The 16,222-nt window shown below is 35.2% G+C and overlaps 1 protein-coding gene across 2 annotated transcripts; it reads right to left on the bottom strand.

Moving 5' to 3' along the window:
- Nucleotides 1-617: 617 nt before the first annotated feature.
- On the bottom strand, nucleotides 618-14,754 carry LOC111055002 (28S ribosomal protein S34, mitochondrial). Of its 2 annotated transcripts, none has more exons than XM_022342146.2 (3): nucleotides 14,441-14,754; nucleotides 6,381-6,635; nucleotides 618-888 (listed from the first exon to the last, which is right to left on the bottom strand). In XM_022342146.2, exons 1-3 carry the CDS (start codon nucleotides 14,627-14,629, stop codon nucleotides 727-729), a joined length of 606 nt encoding a protein of 201 aa, XP_022197838.2. In that variant the 5' UTR covers nucleotides 14,630-14,754; the 3' UTR covers nucleotides 618-726. The 2 variants fall into 2 exon arrangements, with proteins under 2 accessions (XP_022197838.2, XP_039285019.1); XM_039429085.1 differs by lacking the exon at nucleotides 618-888 and adding an exon at nucleotides 1,578-1,848 and having other exon boundaries at nucleotides 14,441-14,751.
- Nucleotides 14,755-16,222: the final 1,468 nt, after the last annotated feature.

Genomic DNA, 16,222 nt, shown 5'->3' with positions numbered 1-16,222 from the left:
ACTGACTTGCATTGATTTGCAATTCACCTGAGTCATAAGTTTGACATTTTCCATTAAAAATAATTATTCATAATAGAAAGAGTTACAGAATATAAATTAGTCCAACTGTTATTTTAAAGTTATTAGCTTGAAAAGGAATTATTCTTTAGTTTTACCTATTAAATTGGTTGGAATTTTACAATGCAACAATGATATTGTTGAATATTCAAGGATTTCTTAGTACCTGGTTAACCATAGTTGAAAAACCTAAAGGTGCGTACAGATATACGCGCCGCGAACATGTGCAATTCACTTTTAATCAGCTGACTATATCTTTATTTTTACAGAAACGGTATAGGATATAGATATAAAAAGCTTGGCATCAGCTGATTAAAAGTGAATTGCTCATGTTCGCGGCGCGTAAATCTGTACGCACCTTAACAATCCTCCCCTATCTGAGCACACCCTACCATGAAGCCTGTTACTTTGTTTGTATTGTTTTTGTATTTTAATTTTTATTGTATGCTTTTGTTTTTGAATTTGATTTATGTAAAATTCAAGTACTACTCGAATCTTGTTCGACATTATTTGAACCAATAGTTTCTCTTAGACCAGAAATTGAAATTTAAACACATCTGAATTAGTTTAATAGATCTACAATACAACTTACAAACAATAGCATATTTACAAAAAATGATGTAACTCATTAACTGATTTCTACTAGAATTATATAAAACTGTTCATCACTCAACTAGAGAGGTTTTTGGCACTAGAATCGTCACTTTGGCTGAGGTCTCCCTCAATTTTAGCAATATTTTCTCGGCCCTGTTTCAAAACTTCGGTCAACGATAGCAAAGGCTCGCTCTTCAGTTCTATACCCTTCTGCTTCATCTCGTCCAAGATTATAGTCTGAAACAACAGAAAATACTATACTGATATTTCCAATGTCACAATCTTTGAATATGAAGATTGGTGTAAGTTTAAGTAGTGTGAAGTTCCAAGTGTTCAGTTTTGAATGATCAAATTTAGTATTTTCAACAATTATTACTTTCCTTGCCCTATTACCATAGGTAAGGATAGTATTACTTTCCGAAAAAATTAAGGTACCCCAATTTCTAAATTAAATTTCTATACGTTTTAAGGTCCCCTGAGTCCGATAAAGTGGTTTTTGGGTATTGGTCTGTATGTGTGTGTGTATATATGAGTGTATGTGCGTCTGTGTACACGATATCTCATCTCCCAGTTAACGGAATGACTTGAAATTTGGAACTTAAGGTCCTTACTATATAATGATCCGACACGAACAATTTCGATCAAATGCAATTCAAGATGGCGGCTAAATGGCGAAAATTATGTCAAAAACAGGGTTTTTCGCGATTTTCTCGAAAAAGGCTCCAACGATTTTGATCAAATTCATACATGAAATAGTCATTGATAAGCTCTATCAACTGCAACAAGTCCTATATCTGTAAAAAATTCAGGAGCTTTGTCCCATCTATGCAAAGTTTTATTTTCGGTTCTCAATTATCAGCCTTCATTATATACAATTTAAACAAAAAATTTCTCTTAGACCAGAAATTGAAATTTAAACACATCTGAATTAGTTTAATAGATCTACAATACAACTTACAAACAATAGCATATTTACAAAAAATGATGTAACTCATTAACTGATTTCTACTAGAATTATATAAAACTGTTCATCACTCAACTAGAGAGGTTTTTGGCACTAGAATCGTCACTTTGGCTGAGGTCTCCCTCAATTTTAGCAATATTTTCTCGGCCCTGTTTCAAAACTTCGGTCAACGATAGCAAAGGCTCGCTCTTCAGTTCTATACCCTTCTGCTTCATCTCGTCCAAGATTAAAGTCTGAAACAACAGAAAATACTATACTGATATTTCCAATGTCACAATCTTTGAATATGAAGATTGGTGTAAGTTTAAGTAGTGTGAAGTTCCAAGTGTTCAGTTTTGAATGATCAAATTTAGTATTTTCAACAATTATTACTTTCCTTGCCCTATTACCATAGGTAAGGATAGTATTACTTTCCGAAAAAATTAAGGTACCCCAATTTCTAAATTAAATTTCTATACGTTTTAAGGTCCCCTGAGTCCGATAAAGTGGTTTTTGGGTATTGGTCTGTATGTGTGTGTGTATATATGAGTGTATGTGCGTCTGTGTACACGATATCTCATCTCCCAGTTAACGGAATGACTTGAAATTTGGAACTTAAGGTCCTTACTATATAATGATCCGACACGAACAATTTCGATCAAATGCAATTCAAGATGGCGGCTAAAATGGCGAAAATTATGTCAAAAACAGGGTTTTTCGCGATTTTCTCGAAAAAGGCTCCAACGATTTTGATCAAATTCATACATGAAATAGTCATTGATAAGCTCTATCAACTGCAACAAGTCCTATATCTGTAAAAAATTCAGGAGCTTTGTCCCATCTATGCAAAGTTTTATTTTCGGTTCTCAATTATCAGCCTTCATTATATACAATTTAAACAAAAAATTTCAAGTGGAAAAGATTGAGGATGAAATTCTCTGCAATTAATGTTCAGTAACAGTTCTACCTAAAATTGAAAATAAGCTTGAAATCCGAGAAAATGTGATTACTAAATTGCAAACTGTTGGCAACTGTTGGTTCTATTAAATCATTCACTACGAAGAGATAGCAGACCTCGTGTGTTTCCAGCGTTATTGACCTATCACCAGCTGTCTCGTATCTTTGAATAGTAGACTTGAGATGCGCGAGTACACTAGCGTCAGATGATCAATTTTCATAACGGCAAGGAAAGTTGTGTGAGTGCGCCACACCAGATTTTATTTGTTTATTATTTATACAAGAAAGCTCTGACGGAGAGAGAAAAACTAATTGAACTGTAATTCAAGTAATACACCCACATGTATATGTTTTGCTGTGATTTACTTATTATTCTTAATAACTCTTCCCAGGAATCTCTTGTTAGATTCCTATATTTCATACAAATTTTTATTCAAATACTAGCTGGCCCGGCGAACTTCGTACCGCCAAATAGTTTAATGCATCTCATGACAAACTCTATGCACACCTGAGGAGGCGCGATGCGGCATTTCATCTATATAGATAATTTTCCAACTGCAAAATAAATAATTTACTAAAAATCAATTAATTCTGAACACCGAAGACAGCACAATTATTCGAAACAAAGCAATGTCTTTAGATCATGTAAGTATTTAACCTGAGGCCGCACTGCTGGATGGTTACACACAGAACAGTCATTTTGTTTTTAGTCGGGGCGTTTAGAATAAAATACATGGGCGGTTATGGAGCAGCACACACTCTTGTCTACTATTGTCTACTAACAGCCGTCGGGCTGTTGTATGACGCAATGATTATAACAGCTGATTTTTATTTCTGTGTGTGGCCACAATACCTACTATTACTTCAATAATAGAATTAATAGTAGTAGGTATTGGTGGCCAGCTCACAAATCTTCTCCCAAAAGGATTACATGTAAACCTTGAAGGACCGTAGGAAAGAGACCTGGAGTCTGATCATAAATTTGATAGGCCATAAACCTGCTCCTGAACATAACAAACACAACTAAACAAAAATCATCAAATTCGGTGCACACATAAAAAAGTTATTGAATGTCAAAATTTGAGGCTCGATTTTTATTTATATAGATTTATACTCAAAATGTCTCATCCAATTCCAAAGTCGATTCAAATTGTTAAATTGTAAAAACTCAATAGTTAGATTAGGGTAGTAGTTCAGTTCCTGGATTTAGTTCCTCCAGTATTGGCTAGTCAACTAATGGGTTAGAATTAGAATGTAGAGTAGAAGTTATGTGATGCGATGGACCTGAGACTTATCGCCGATACGCACTCCTACAATAGCCTACTAGAGGCAGATACAACTTTACTATTCAGCCGCATAGGAGGAAGCTTTTTGACGGGGTTTTTAAAAAGCGATTTATTCTAAATGAAGCTATTTTTATACATTTTAATTACATTATTAATAGTTCAAATAAGATTATGGGCTCTATCATGAGAAATGTTACACTTCACAAACATTGATTTAATCAAGATCCAACTTTGGTGAGAATTAGACTAGAGTATTGTGCAGTTATTTGGAGTCCATATAAAAGAAGATTATGGGCTCTATCATGAGAAATGTTAGAACATCACAAAAATTAATTTAATCAAGATTAAACTTTGGTGAGAAGTAGACTAGAGTATTGTGCAGTTATTTGGAGTCCATATCAAGAGTTATTAGTAGTATCGCACAAAATAGAGTTCTAGATTCTTATATTATAAAGAGTATGGCCATTCATGCCCGTATGACTATTCTGTGAGGTGTCTGAGAGTCAGTTCTCAAATTATTTCATTGAAGAACAGACAAGATTTCATATCATTAACTGATATTATCATTAAATGATATTTCATATCATTTAAGATATTAAATAAGTATCTAGACCTCCAAAACATAATCGAACTCTTTGGTATCTTTGTTCCGTTAAATAGACCTAGATTAAAATAATAATTATGTTTTTTTGTTTTGGACAGAATATACACTGTACATCATGCACAATGCTTCATAAAAACGGTACACTTAAGCTGGGTTTACACCAAAGTTATTAACAAAATGTTAATAACTTAATCCTTATAGATTCCATTAGATTGAACGGAACTTGACAAACACATATGTTCATCATGTGTATGATAAGATATGTTCAATATAATAGAATCTATAAGGATTAAGTTATTAACATTTTGTTATTAACTTTGGTGTAAACGCAGCTTTAGAGCCGGTTTCCGAGCTCGGGATTTAGCTAAGTTCTAGACTTTAAACAGCTGGAGTCAGAAAATTGGCTTTTCGAAACGGGGTGTAGTTGCAGTCCACGTTTAAATTGAATTTCGAAAAACTAGAAAATTGAACACAATATAAAATGAAGAGGAAATAGTGTAGTTTCAGCTATTTTGAATTATTTAGGAATGTTTCATTTCGTCAAGGAAAAAACGTTTCCAATAGTAGAAATGAGAAAATAAAGATTATAATAAAAACTGCGAGTATGCCCCATTTTGGAAATCCAATTTTCTGACTCCAGCTGTTCAAAGTCTAGAACGTAGCTAAATCCCGAGCTCGGAAACTGACCTTCAGACTGTTGTAAAGCTGCGTACACATATTCGCTCTTCCGACCCGCACCGAGCACGCTCCTCCCTCGTACCGCCCTCGTACCACAGTCGCTCCTCCCACGTACCCATCATGAACGTTACGGAAGATGTTAGATCTTCTCGCGTTCCCCGGTCGAACCACTCTTGGACCCCGGTCGATCATCAATCGCTCTGCTGGAGTGACGTTCGGTTGCGGAGCAGAGCGAAAGTCTGTACGCACCTTTAGACTGTACAATTAATTCATTGAATACGATTCTAGGCATATTCTCTGATAGTTTACGCAATTTTAGTGAAACATCTTAAAACCTAGATGTTTATAATTAATTTTGCAAACCATAAAAATACTTGAGTTTAATTTTATTTTATTATTCTTCAAGTAGGCTTCACGTAATCTCTTATTTCTCAGTTATTCTATTTTGCCTTGTGTTATTCTCTATTCATAATGTTTGTTTCCGACTACTTAATTGTAATTTTTTCTTACTTTTCACTTATCAACTTATCAATTTATTTCTGTTTGTGGAACCGATCAATTTTCAACGAGCACAAAGCTGTAAGCCTCTTATGCAAAGACCTTAAAGAGATATAGACCCACAATGCCTATGCCTTCCCAATGATAGCTCTTACTTGAAATTGAAGGCCACCATTGGGGTATTTTAGCACGAAATATTATATAAATATATTTCTAATACTATAGATCACAAAGGCATTGGTGGCATTGGTATGTAATAATCTTATGGGTTGCCCCCTCAATGGCGGATTTCAATTCCAAGTACGACACTAGCGCTGCATGTGAGTCTATGCATCTTTAAGGTCTTTGCTCTTATGTTGTAAGTTTTCTGTTGATTTAAATAAATATTGAAGAATGATTAGTGCTATAGTGAAGTCCATGTTATAATGGCAGTGTTTGTTTAGTAATGGTATTGTTATCCTTGTCTATCATTCATCAAAGCAGATAGCGCTATCTCTTTCTCGCTTTGTTCTGTTGCCAGATCGTGCTTTAGAAATGTAGAATTTACAATTAACAAAATATTCAATCTTAATTATGAAAATTCATAATAATATTATTGAAAAATATAATTTCTTGTTTAATAAAATATAATTGACTATTTTAAACGAGAATGAACCGTTAATATTACATCAATAAACCTGTATCAGCTACCGTCTATAGAAGGCGTTGACAAGACAATTTCTTCACTGCCATTATAACGTGGACCTCACCATAGTAGACCTACCCTGAGCAGCGGTGGAAAGGGCACTGCAGCCGGGGCGATGCTCTGGCGGGGCGGTGTGGCGGCAACGGCCGCTTTGAGCTTGGCCTCCTCGGAGCGAGGGATGAGACGGTAGTCGGGCTTGTAGCTGACCGCCTCGATCTCAATGAGGTCGGGGTAGTGGCGGCCTCTGAACACCTTCTCCACCCACACACGACACTTGCGCAGGCTCTTGTCGTAGTAGTAGTAGTGGCGTCGTTTGAAGTCTTTGTCGTCATCCTAATGATAACAAAGCATTTCATTCATTACTAAAGTCCATTTAAAACAACCTCCGACTTGGAGGGGTTTGCAGGCAATACTATAGTCTCATTCATTACTATAGTCTACAGACTGTCTGATAAGTCACACCCTATTTTTATACAGCTATAATTTCTTTATTTATGAACCAATTTTGTTAGAACTACATTTGTTAGATAGAGCAGTCCTTGAGGTTGTGTTCTACACCAATTTTCATTTGTTTCAGTTTAAAAATGCCTCCTCTCTTGACTGTGGAAGAACGAGCCAAAATAGCAGCTCGTTATGAGTTCTGGGGCATGTTTCATAAAAGTTGCAAGTCCTGTAATACAGGATAATCACCATTCCAATTACATGCTCAATATAGCCGATAAAATCAGCTGTTCCTGTATTACATGACTTCTAAATTTATATGAAACAGGCCCCTGGGGATCTATGATTCGAGTAAAAAGATGGTGGAGGGCTGAACGAGTGCAACACTAGATGCAAAAACACTGAGATCTTTCTTAAGAATCGTTGCAACAGAGTAACGTGAAATACTACTTTTACGAGATCCTTGACACAGTGATTTCTTAGGGCTCCTCAAGAACATTTCACGAATTCTGTCAACATTCTCTGCTGTCCTTGATGTTGATGGTCTTTCTGATCGTCTTGCATCTGCGACACTCCCTGTTGCTAGTAATTTGCAATGAAAATTTTTGACAGTTTTTGCATCCAGTTTTGCATGGATACCTCATTCAGCCTCCCAACATCTTTGTACTCGCAACACAGATCCTTAGGCCATATAACGAGCTGATATTACGGCTCGATCTTCCACAGTCAAGAGAGGGGGCATTTTTTAACTGAAACAAATGAAAATTGGTGTTAAACACTACCTCAAGGAGAGCTCTATCTAGAAAATGTAGTTCTAAAAAATTGGTTCATGAATAAAGAAATTATAGCTGTATAAAAATAGGGAGTGACTTATCAGACACCCTTTATATAAAAGAACTTCCGATTTGGAGGGGTATGCTGAGCAGAGAAATGGAATTAGATCAGCCAATTACAATGATGAATAATTACAACAGTCCATTTTAAAGAACCTCCGACTTGGAGGGGTATGCAGAGCAGGCATTTCGATTTCATTCATTAATAAAAACGGCACATCAGTGAGCTTCAATTTGTCCGATATGCGGAGCATAGAAATGGAGGGAGATCGGCCAATTACAATTTCTGAATAACTTGGAGTCATAGAAATAGAAATATATTTAGCCGATAAATACTTGAAATAGTACAGTGAGTCATGTCACATATATGGATTATAACACGGAATATGGTACATTCATATTTAAGCAGGCAGAAACGCAGTTGCCAAGTTGTCGATCAGACTCAGTCGAATGATATGCGGAACATAGAAATGGAGGGAGATCGGCAAATTACAATGATGAATAGAGTCATAGAAAGAAGCGCAGTTGCCAAGTTGTCGATTAGTTTCCATCCTTCTTTACTGAAGTTCTGATTAAATAATCAATTTTGATAATAAATTGAGATTGAATATTCTGTTGAATAATAATTAGGCCTATATTTCTACATTATTGTTCAAAAATCGATCTGGCAACGTTACAGAGGATAATGAGTGTGATGATAAAACAGCTGTAATATTTATAATCTGTTATCTCTGTTACTAAGACACATATTTAATGTCGAATAAAGCTCGTGTTGAGTCCAATTCTATTACAATTTATTCGACATTAATAATAATAAATGGGTCCGAAAAGAAAAACGAGTAAACGTCAAGATTTAGTCAGTGAAGGAGAAAACGATTCGCAAAACCAAATGCTTGGAAAAATACTGAAACCAACAGTTTTATCGATTGACCAAGATTCAGATGAAGCACCGAAAACGTGGAGACATTGGAAGGTAACATTTTTAAACTTCTTAAAAAACAGTTCAATCCCGAAAAAGGATGAATTGAATGTTTTGATCAATTATGTGTCACCGAATATTTTTGAAAGTATTTGCAATTGTATATCATTTGAAGAAGCTATTACAACTCTTGAAGAAAGCTTTATAAAACCTCAAAATGTAGTACATGCACGTTACTGCTTATCTAAAGCAAAACAAACCCATGGAGAATCAATTGATCAATTCTATAATAAACTAAAACGGCTAAGTTTACCATGTAACTTTCAAGCAGTCACGGCTGACGATAACAAAAGTGAATATATCCGAGACGCGTTCATCACCGGATTAGAATCATCGAAAATCAGACAACATCTTTTCGAAATGAAATCGCTAACTTTGCAAGACGCTATCTCACAAGCACGAATGTTAGAGAATGCTGAAAACATTGCTAAAGAATACGAAACCAGTTCAGAATATGTTAACACAGTCCTAGCAAACGAGAATAAAAATACCGAGAAAACGACTTTAGTCCGTAAGTCTTACCAAAAGAAGATTCAATGCAGATTTTGTGGCTATAATAATCATACTGATAATAGCCAATGCCCAGCAAAAGGACAACCATGCCTAACTTGTAATCGAATAGGCCATTTTTCAAAAGTATGCAGAGCACGAAACGATAAAAAAAACCAAATGGTATCTGCCACAGTAATTTCAGCAGCAAATACCAGCACTGACCTCTCAAAATGTCTTGTTCCTATACGTGTTAATGGAATAGATACATTGGCACTATTAGACACTGGGAGCACAGCAAGTTTTATAGATAAGAAACTAGTAGTACAATCGAAGATGAAAACTATGCCATATTCCAATTTGATTACATTTGCTTCAAGTGCCTGCAACACTAAAACAACTGAGTGCGCTTTGAGTGAAATATATTTCCAGAACGAAGAATATAATGATTTTCCTTTGATCGTATTGAACAAATGTTGCGCTAGTGTAATTTTGGGACACGATTTTCTAAAGAACTTTTCATCCATCACTTTTGATTTCGGTGGATCTAAAGCAGCACTACAACTAATGAAGACAATGACGCAAGAAGGCCTACTTATGAAATTAAAAAGTGTGCTCTAGCCCAAGCTACAGTAGAACCTGTCTCATTGTTTCGTGATCTTCAACCGGACTGTCGGCCTATAATAACTAAATCGAGACGACATTCAGAAGAGGATTACTTGTTTATGATGAATGAAGTCAAACGGCTTAAAGATGCTGATATTATAGAAAATAGTCATTCTTCTTGGAGAGCTCAAGCATTTGTTACTTCAAGAGAGAACCAAAAGAAACGTATGGTGATTGACTATTCACAGACCATCAACAATTCACGAATTTGGATGCCTATCCACTACCACTAATGGAAGAATTAGTCAATAAGGTAGCGCAATATAAAATATTCTCATCTATTGACCTGAAATCTGCCTATCACCAGATACCAATCTTGCCTGAGGAAAGGCATTTCACCGCATTTGAAGTTGGACACAAACTGTATCAATTCAAAAGAATTCCGTTCGGAGTCACGAATGGAGTAGCTGCTTTCCAGAAAGTGATTGATCAAATCATAGAACAAGAAAATTTGACATCATGTTATGCCTATTTAGATGATATTATTGTATGCGGAAGGACCCAAGAAGAACATGATGAAAATTTAGAAAATTTCTGGAGAGCAACAGAAAAATATGGCCTCACGATTAATGAAGAAAAGTGTAAAATATCTATGGAGAATTTAACCTTTCTGGGATTCGAAATTGGTCAGGGTATGATTAAGCCCGATCCAGATTGATTGAAACCACTCCTTGACTTACCAGCTCCAAAAAATCAGAAAGAATTGAAGCGTGTCCTTGGAATGCTTGCACACTACTCCAAATGGATAAAAGAATTTTCAAAAAGATCCATCCACTTGTGCATAATACTCACTTCCCGTTGAATGAAGAATGCAGAAATATATTTGAATCATTAAAGAAAGAAATAGGATCTGCAGTTCTAGTGCACATTGATGAAAAAGTCCCGTTCACTTTGGAAACTGATGCCTCAGATTACGCTATTGGAGCAGTATTAACACAGAATGAGAGACCAGTGGCGTTTTTTCTCAAGAACTCTTTCCACATCTGAAACTAGGCACTCTGCAGTGGACAAAGAAGCTTATGCCATTGTGGAATCAATCAGGAAATGGCGACATTACTTACTTGGACGAGAATTTACACTTATCACAGACCAGAAATCAGTTTCATTCATGTTTAGTAATAACAAACCAGCAAGATTAAGAATGACAAAATCCACGATGGCGCCTTGAATTGTCAGAATATAAGTTCAATATAATTTATAGAGTTGGAAAAGAGAATATACCAGCAGATACACTATCAAGAGTCTGTGCCACTGTTGGATGCCATACAGATATAAGAAACTGATAAAAATTCATGAGGACCTGTGTCATCCAGGAGTTACTCGACTCCATCATTGGACCAAAACAAAGAACTTGCCATATTCAATAGATGACGTAAAAGAAGTATGTTCCAAATGTATTACATGTTCTGAAATGAAACCACGCTATGCCAAAGGAACTGGCCGCCTTATCAAAGCAACTCGACCATTTGAACGTCTTAATATGGATTTCAAAGGCCCACTACAATCAAGTTCAAGGAACAAGTATATTTTAGTTCTTATAGATGAATATTCCAGATTCCCATTTGCCTTCCCCTGTCCTGACATGACTACTAATACAGTAATAAAACACCTTACATCACTATTCTCTCTTTTTGGTGTACCGTCTTACATACATTCCGATAGAGGAACATCGTTTATGTCATCAGCTTTGAAAAATTTCCTACTATCAAAAGAATTGCCAGCAGCAGAACATCGCCCTATAATCCAGCCGGTAATGGGCAAGTCGAACGGTACAATGGAGTTATATGGAAAAGTGTGATGCTAGCCCTAAAATCGAGAGGTTTGAACAACAGTCACTGGGAACAAGTTCTCCCCGATGCCCTTAACTCTATTCGTTCCCTATTATGCACAAGCACCAACTGCACACCACATGAGCGGATGTTTTTACATGCAAGAAACTCAAGTAATGGAAAACCATTACCAACCTGGCTATTGACACCTGGACCAGTATGGTTGAAGAAGATGACAAAAAACTCAAAACAAGAATCGCAAGTTGAAAAAGTTGAATTAATCGAGAGTAACCCTGAATATGCGTTTGTTCGCCACAACGACGGCAGAGAATCGACAGTCTCACTTCGCCAGCTCGCCCCATACCCCACGAGTGCCGATTGATATTAAGGGGGGAAGATTGTGATGATAAAACAGCTGTAATATTTATAATCTGTTATCTCTGTTACTAAGACACATATTTAATGTCGAATAAAGCTCGTGTTGAGTCCAATTCTATTACATATTATTGATAAAATTGAGATTGAATATTCTGTTGAATATATATGCCTATATTTCTACATACTTGTTCAAAAATCGATCTGGCAACGTTACAGAGGATAATGAGAATACTAGTAGTTCTGTGAACAGTAGACGTCACGCAGTTGTTCTCATCCACAAGTATCTGATGTCACCTGTTTGAAATGTTAACAAACTAAGTTCACGTTCGAATTTGTATTCCATAATATGATAATTCATCCAGTTCCGTAATAATCTTTCCATCAGAAGAAAATTATTTTTTTACAAACAAAAATATTATAATTGACCAAGCGAAGTGAGGTCTAAGATTCAAGTCGACGGTTTGGCATTTCTCTTAATGTTTAATCTACAATAATTATATATAAAAGCGAAATGGCACTCACTCACTGACTGATTGACTCACTCACTCACTCGCAGAACTAAAAATCTACCGGACCAAAAACGTTCAAATTTGGTAGGTATGTTCAGTTGGCCCTTTAGAGGCGCACTAAGAAATCTTTTGGCGATATTTCAACCCTAAGGGTGGTTTTAAAGGGTTTAAAGTTATTTTAGCATGTTGACTTTGTTAGGTTGGCACCAAGTTGAAGATTGGAATGCATTTATCCAGGACCTCCTAAATACCAATTTATCCAATTAGCCAGAATTAGCGTTTTCTCAGCTTTTCTGCGTTTCCTCACCTTTTTCAATAATTGATGGAAATTTATTAAAAAAATTCAGTACACAGGTTTAGCTGAGGTGGAAGAATTTTGTTCGCCAAAGATACGCCGATATAGTAACAGGTGTTTTTCGAGATCAAATTGACATAATACGTTCAAATTCGGTACAGAGGTTCCGCTGAGATCTTCATGCAGGCGAGCGAAGCGAGCCCGCTGATCTCATTTTTGGACAATCCAGTCGGGGGTCCAGAATTCGGTACAGAGGTTCCGCTGAGGTCTACATGCAGGCGAGCGAAGCGAGCCCGCTGATCTCATTTTTGGACGATCCAGTCGGGGGTCTAGACGGATATGGCGAGCGAAGCGAGCCTGACGGCTAGTGTTTGAATGTTTATATGTTGCGCATTTACGGCGAAACGCGGTAATAGATTTTCATGGAATTTTACAGGTATGTTCCTTCTAAATTGCGCGTTTCCATAAGGTCTGAAGTTTCAATCAGGTACTTGTGGTTGAGAATTCTGCGTGAGGTCTACTGTTCACAGAACTACTAGTTTATCACCTATTAAATAAGTTTTTTCAAATGTGAGAAAATAAAATCGTAGGAAAATCGTAGAAAAAATGAGAAAATAAAAGTAACCATTTTTTCAATAGGCTGTAACTTTTGAACGGTATTGAAATCAGAAAAGCAATTTATGGGAGCAAAAAGAGGAGAAAATTTTCTACAACCTTGACTACTTCTTGGATTTTTCATCTGAAGTGTTTTGCAAGATACGCAACTTTGAATATGCGAGAAATTTGTGATATTTTAATCATTTTCACAGTCTTCAATATTCAGTCTCGCGTATCTTGAGAAACACTTCAGATAAAAATAGTTACGGACGGTTGTAGAGAATTTTCTCCTCATTTTGCTTCCATAAATCGTTTTTCTGATTTCAATACCGTTCAAAAAGTTACAGCATATTGAAAAATGATTATTTTCATTTTTTCTGCGATTTTACTGTTATTCAAGAGTCTTTAAAACAAGTAGTAAGATACATGATAGAAACTTGCGATTGGTATCAAATGAAAGAGAATTACATGCTCTATAAGCTACGTTGCCTTAAATCTATCTTAAATGACTGTTTATTATCGAAAAACTTTCGAGACTGTAAAAATTAGGAAAATATCGCAAATTTATTGATTTTTTAAAACAAACGTATCTTACTTCACGATTATATTTTTACAAAATTAATTTACCTCACATGAAAGAGGAGATTCTGTTCTTTGAATCATGACCAAGTACCATTTTTTATCATTTTGGGTTCGCGTGATACACAGTTAATGTTACATCAATAATCAGCTACTGTCTATAGAAGGCATTGACAAGACAGATGAACGGCAAAGTTGTCTCCTATCTTTCTCCACTGCCATTATAACGTGGACCTCACTATGGCACTCAGCTACCCTGGCTCCCTGGCGCATACAAGGTAGGAAATTCAACCTTAAAATTGTTGAGAATTTTAAGTAAACATTGTCAAGAATTTCAAGTAAAACCCCCAAATTTAACCCTCAAGACATTGTAATTTCTTTTTATTTGTTTATTGCTTTACTATATTGCTGTAGCCTACCTAGTAGGAAGTAAAAGAAGTGTGCCTAGGAAGTAAAAAAAAAGTAAGTAGTGTCTGTAAAATCGCTCTCATCAAACTCATCATATCCATCTTAATGCTGTACTGGATTATAAGCTATATTATTTAAATTACTCAAATCATTGAGATATTAACTTAATAATTGTTTGTCAATTATATTACTTACCGCAGAGGGCAAAGGCAATGCATCAACTTTGATAATTCTATAATAGCTTGGCTCAGGATATCTATTGAACATATGCCTCTGAACTAATCTTCCTACACCGTTGTCTTTTAAATTACCTAATATTTCCCATAATGTCTTCCCACTAAAATCAGTGGTTCTTCCAATGAATTTAACTTTGGCATTCTGCATTTTATATGCCAATAAAAAATTAACTATAAAGATGAAAATTACAAGACAGAAGAGAGAAAACACGCTTTTTAGGTTAGTTTCAAAATTTCTCGTTCATCCATTATCGACAAACGAGAATCGATACTAATAATATCGATATGGTAATCGACGGAAGTATTATCGATACATCGAGATATTGAATTTTGGTGCAAAAGTTTAGTAAATTCAAACCAAGAAAGATATTATAGATTGTTTTAAACCAATATTGATTATTGAATATTATTATCTAAATATTCTCCTGTAAGTAGATTGGGATTGAATCTTTTTTTTTCAATTTATATAGATTGTTTCAAACCAATATTGATTACGGTACCGTTTTGAATATTGTTAAGTGAATATTCTCCAGTAAGTAGATTGGGATTAAATCTTAATTGAATGTACGAGAATCATTTTTTTAACTTCCAATTGGCCATAACTAATAAAATACGATTTTATATTATTAAAGAAGAATATTTTTCTCATTAGATAAAACTTACTTACATACACTTATAATAAATTATTCATCAACTTAATATTGCCGTGAAGGTTGAGGCATTTTTCATGCCAGTAGACCAGCCTACTAAAACCCTCTTCATAAAATGCTGCCACCAAATGAGTTCGCTATGACGTTGTTTTGGAACTCCTCGTTAGTTTGGAAGCTCTGGCCTTAAAATCATGTCTTGAGTTTGAGAAAAACGTATAAGCATAGAATAAAACAATTTTATAATTTTTCAGGTATATAATAAGTTAGTAGAGACCAAGTAAGGTTTATACGGTGTGTGATAAAATCCCATTTAATTTTCTGGAGACAGGGCTGGATTTAGACAATAAATTGGCGGTCACAGGTGGAACCTGGCAGCCCCCCTCCTATAACATTTTTAATATTGTAAATTCAAGCATATAGAAAATTTTGTTTAGAGTTGAGAGGATGATAGACTATTAAAAAAGTTTTTTCCATATTTTCTCTTCGGATTCCGTGATTTAAGAATCAGTTGAAGATTCAAAAATTTTTTTTTCATTTTTTGAATGCTCTTTACATAATTTCAATATATAGAAATTAGAAAACTAAAACAAAATCTCTCTCCCCCACTCTGACCAAATACTCACCCTCATAACCTTAAATACTTATCAGTTTCTGTTTGGCTTGAAAATGTGCAACACCAGCCCGAAAAGGTCGTGATCTCCACACCAATGAATGTAAGTGTTTTTTTTCACTTTAAAGTTAGCCTATATACAAATACAAAAGTGATAGAATCTCTCTATTATAATCTATCAATAGAAAATAATATTTTAATTTTTTCTGTCCCAATAGAATTAACCGATATTTTTGCAGCCCCAAGATGAGCTACACAAAACTTGAAGATTGAAATCCAATATAATATTGAAGGCAAATTCAATGATAATTGGTCATATTACCTACTTTTAATATAAGTAAGATGAAAATACTTTTCCTGTAAACATTAGTAATACCTATATTTTTGTAATTTCGCCACATAAAAAACTTGAGTGTTACAAATTTTTACAAAAAAATACTCTGCTTCTAACTTATAAGTTGGATAGATTAGTTTCGTACCC

Source organism: Nilaparvata lugens, chromosome 5, assembly GCF_014356525.2.
Source record: "Nilaparvata lugens isolate BPH chromosome 5, ASM1435652v1, whole genome shotgun sequence".
Classification (NCBI taxonomy): domain Eukaryota; kingdom Metazoa; phylum Arthropoda; class Insecta; order Hemiptera; family Delphacidae; genus Nilaparvata; species Nilaparvata lugens.
This window is presented reverse-complemented; position numbering and strand designations above follow the sequence as displayed.

What these genes read in the sequence shown, in the direction of transcription:
- LOC111055002 (XM_022342146.2), bottom strand. Translation starts at nt 14,629, where the DNA reads ATGCAGAATGCCAAAGTTAAATTCATTGGAAGAACCACTGATTTTAGT. An exon ending in CATTGCCTTTGCCCTCTGCG is followed by an intron (nt 6,636 to 14,440) that starts GTAAGTAATATA and finishes TGTTATCATTAG; the next exon opens with GATGACGACAAAGACTTCAA. An exon ending in CCTTTCCACCGCTGCTCAGG is followed by an intron (nt 889 to 6,380) that starts GTAGGTCTACTA and finishes CTGTTGTTTCAG; the next exon opens with ACTATAATCTTGGACGAGAT.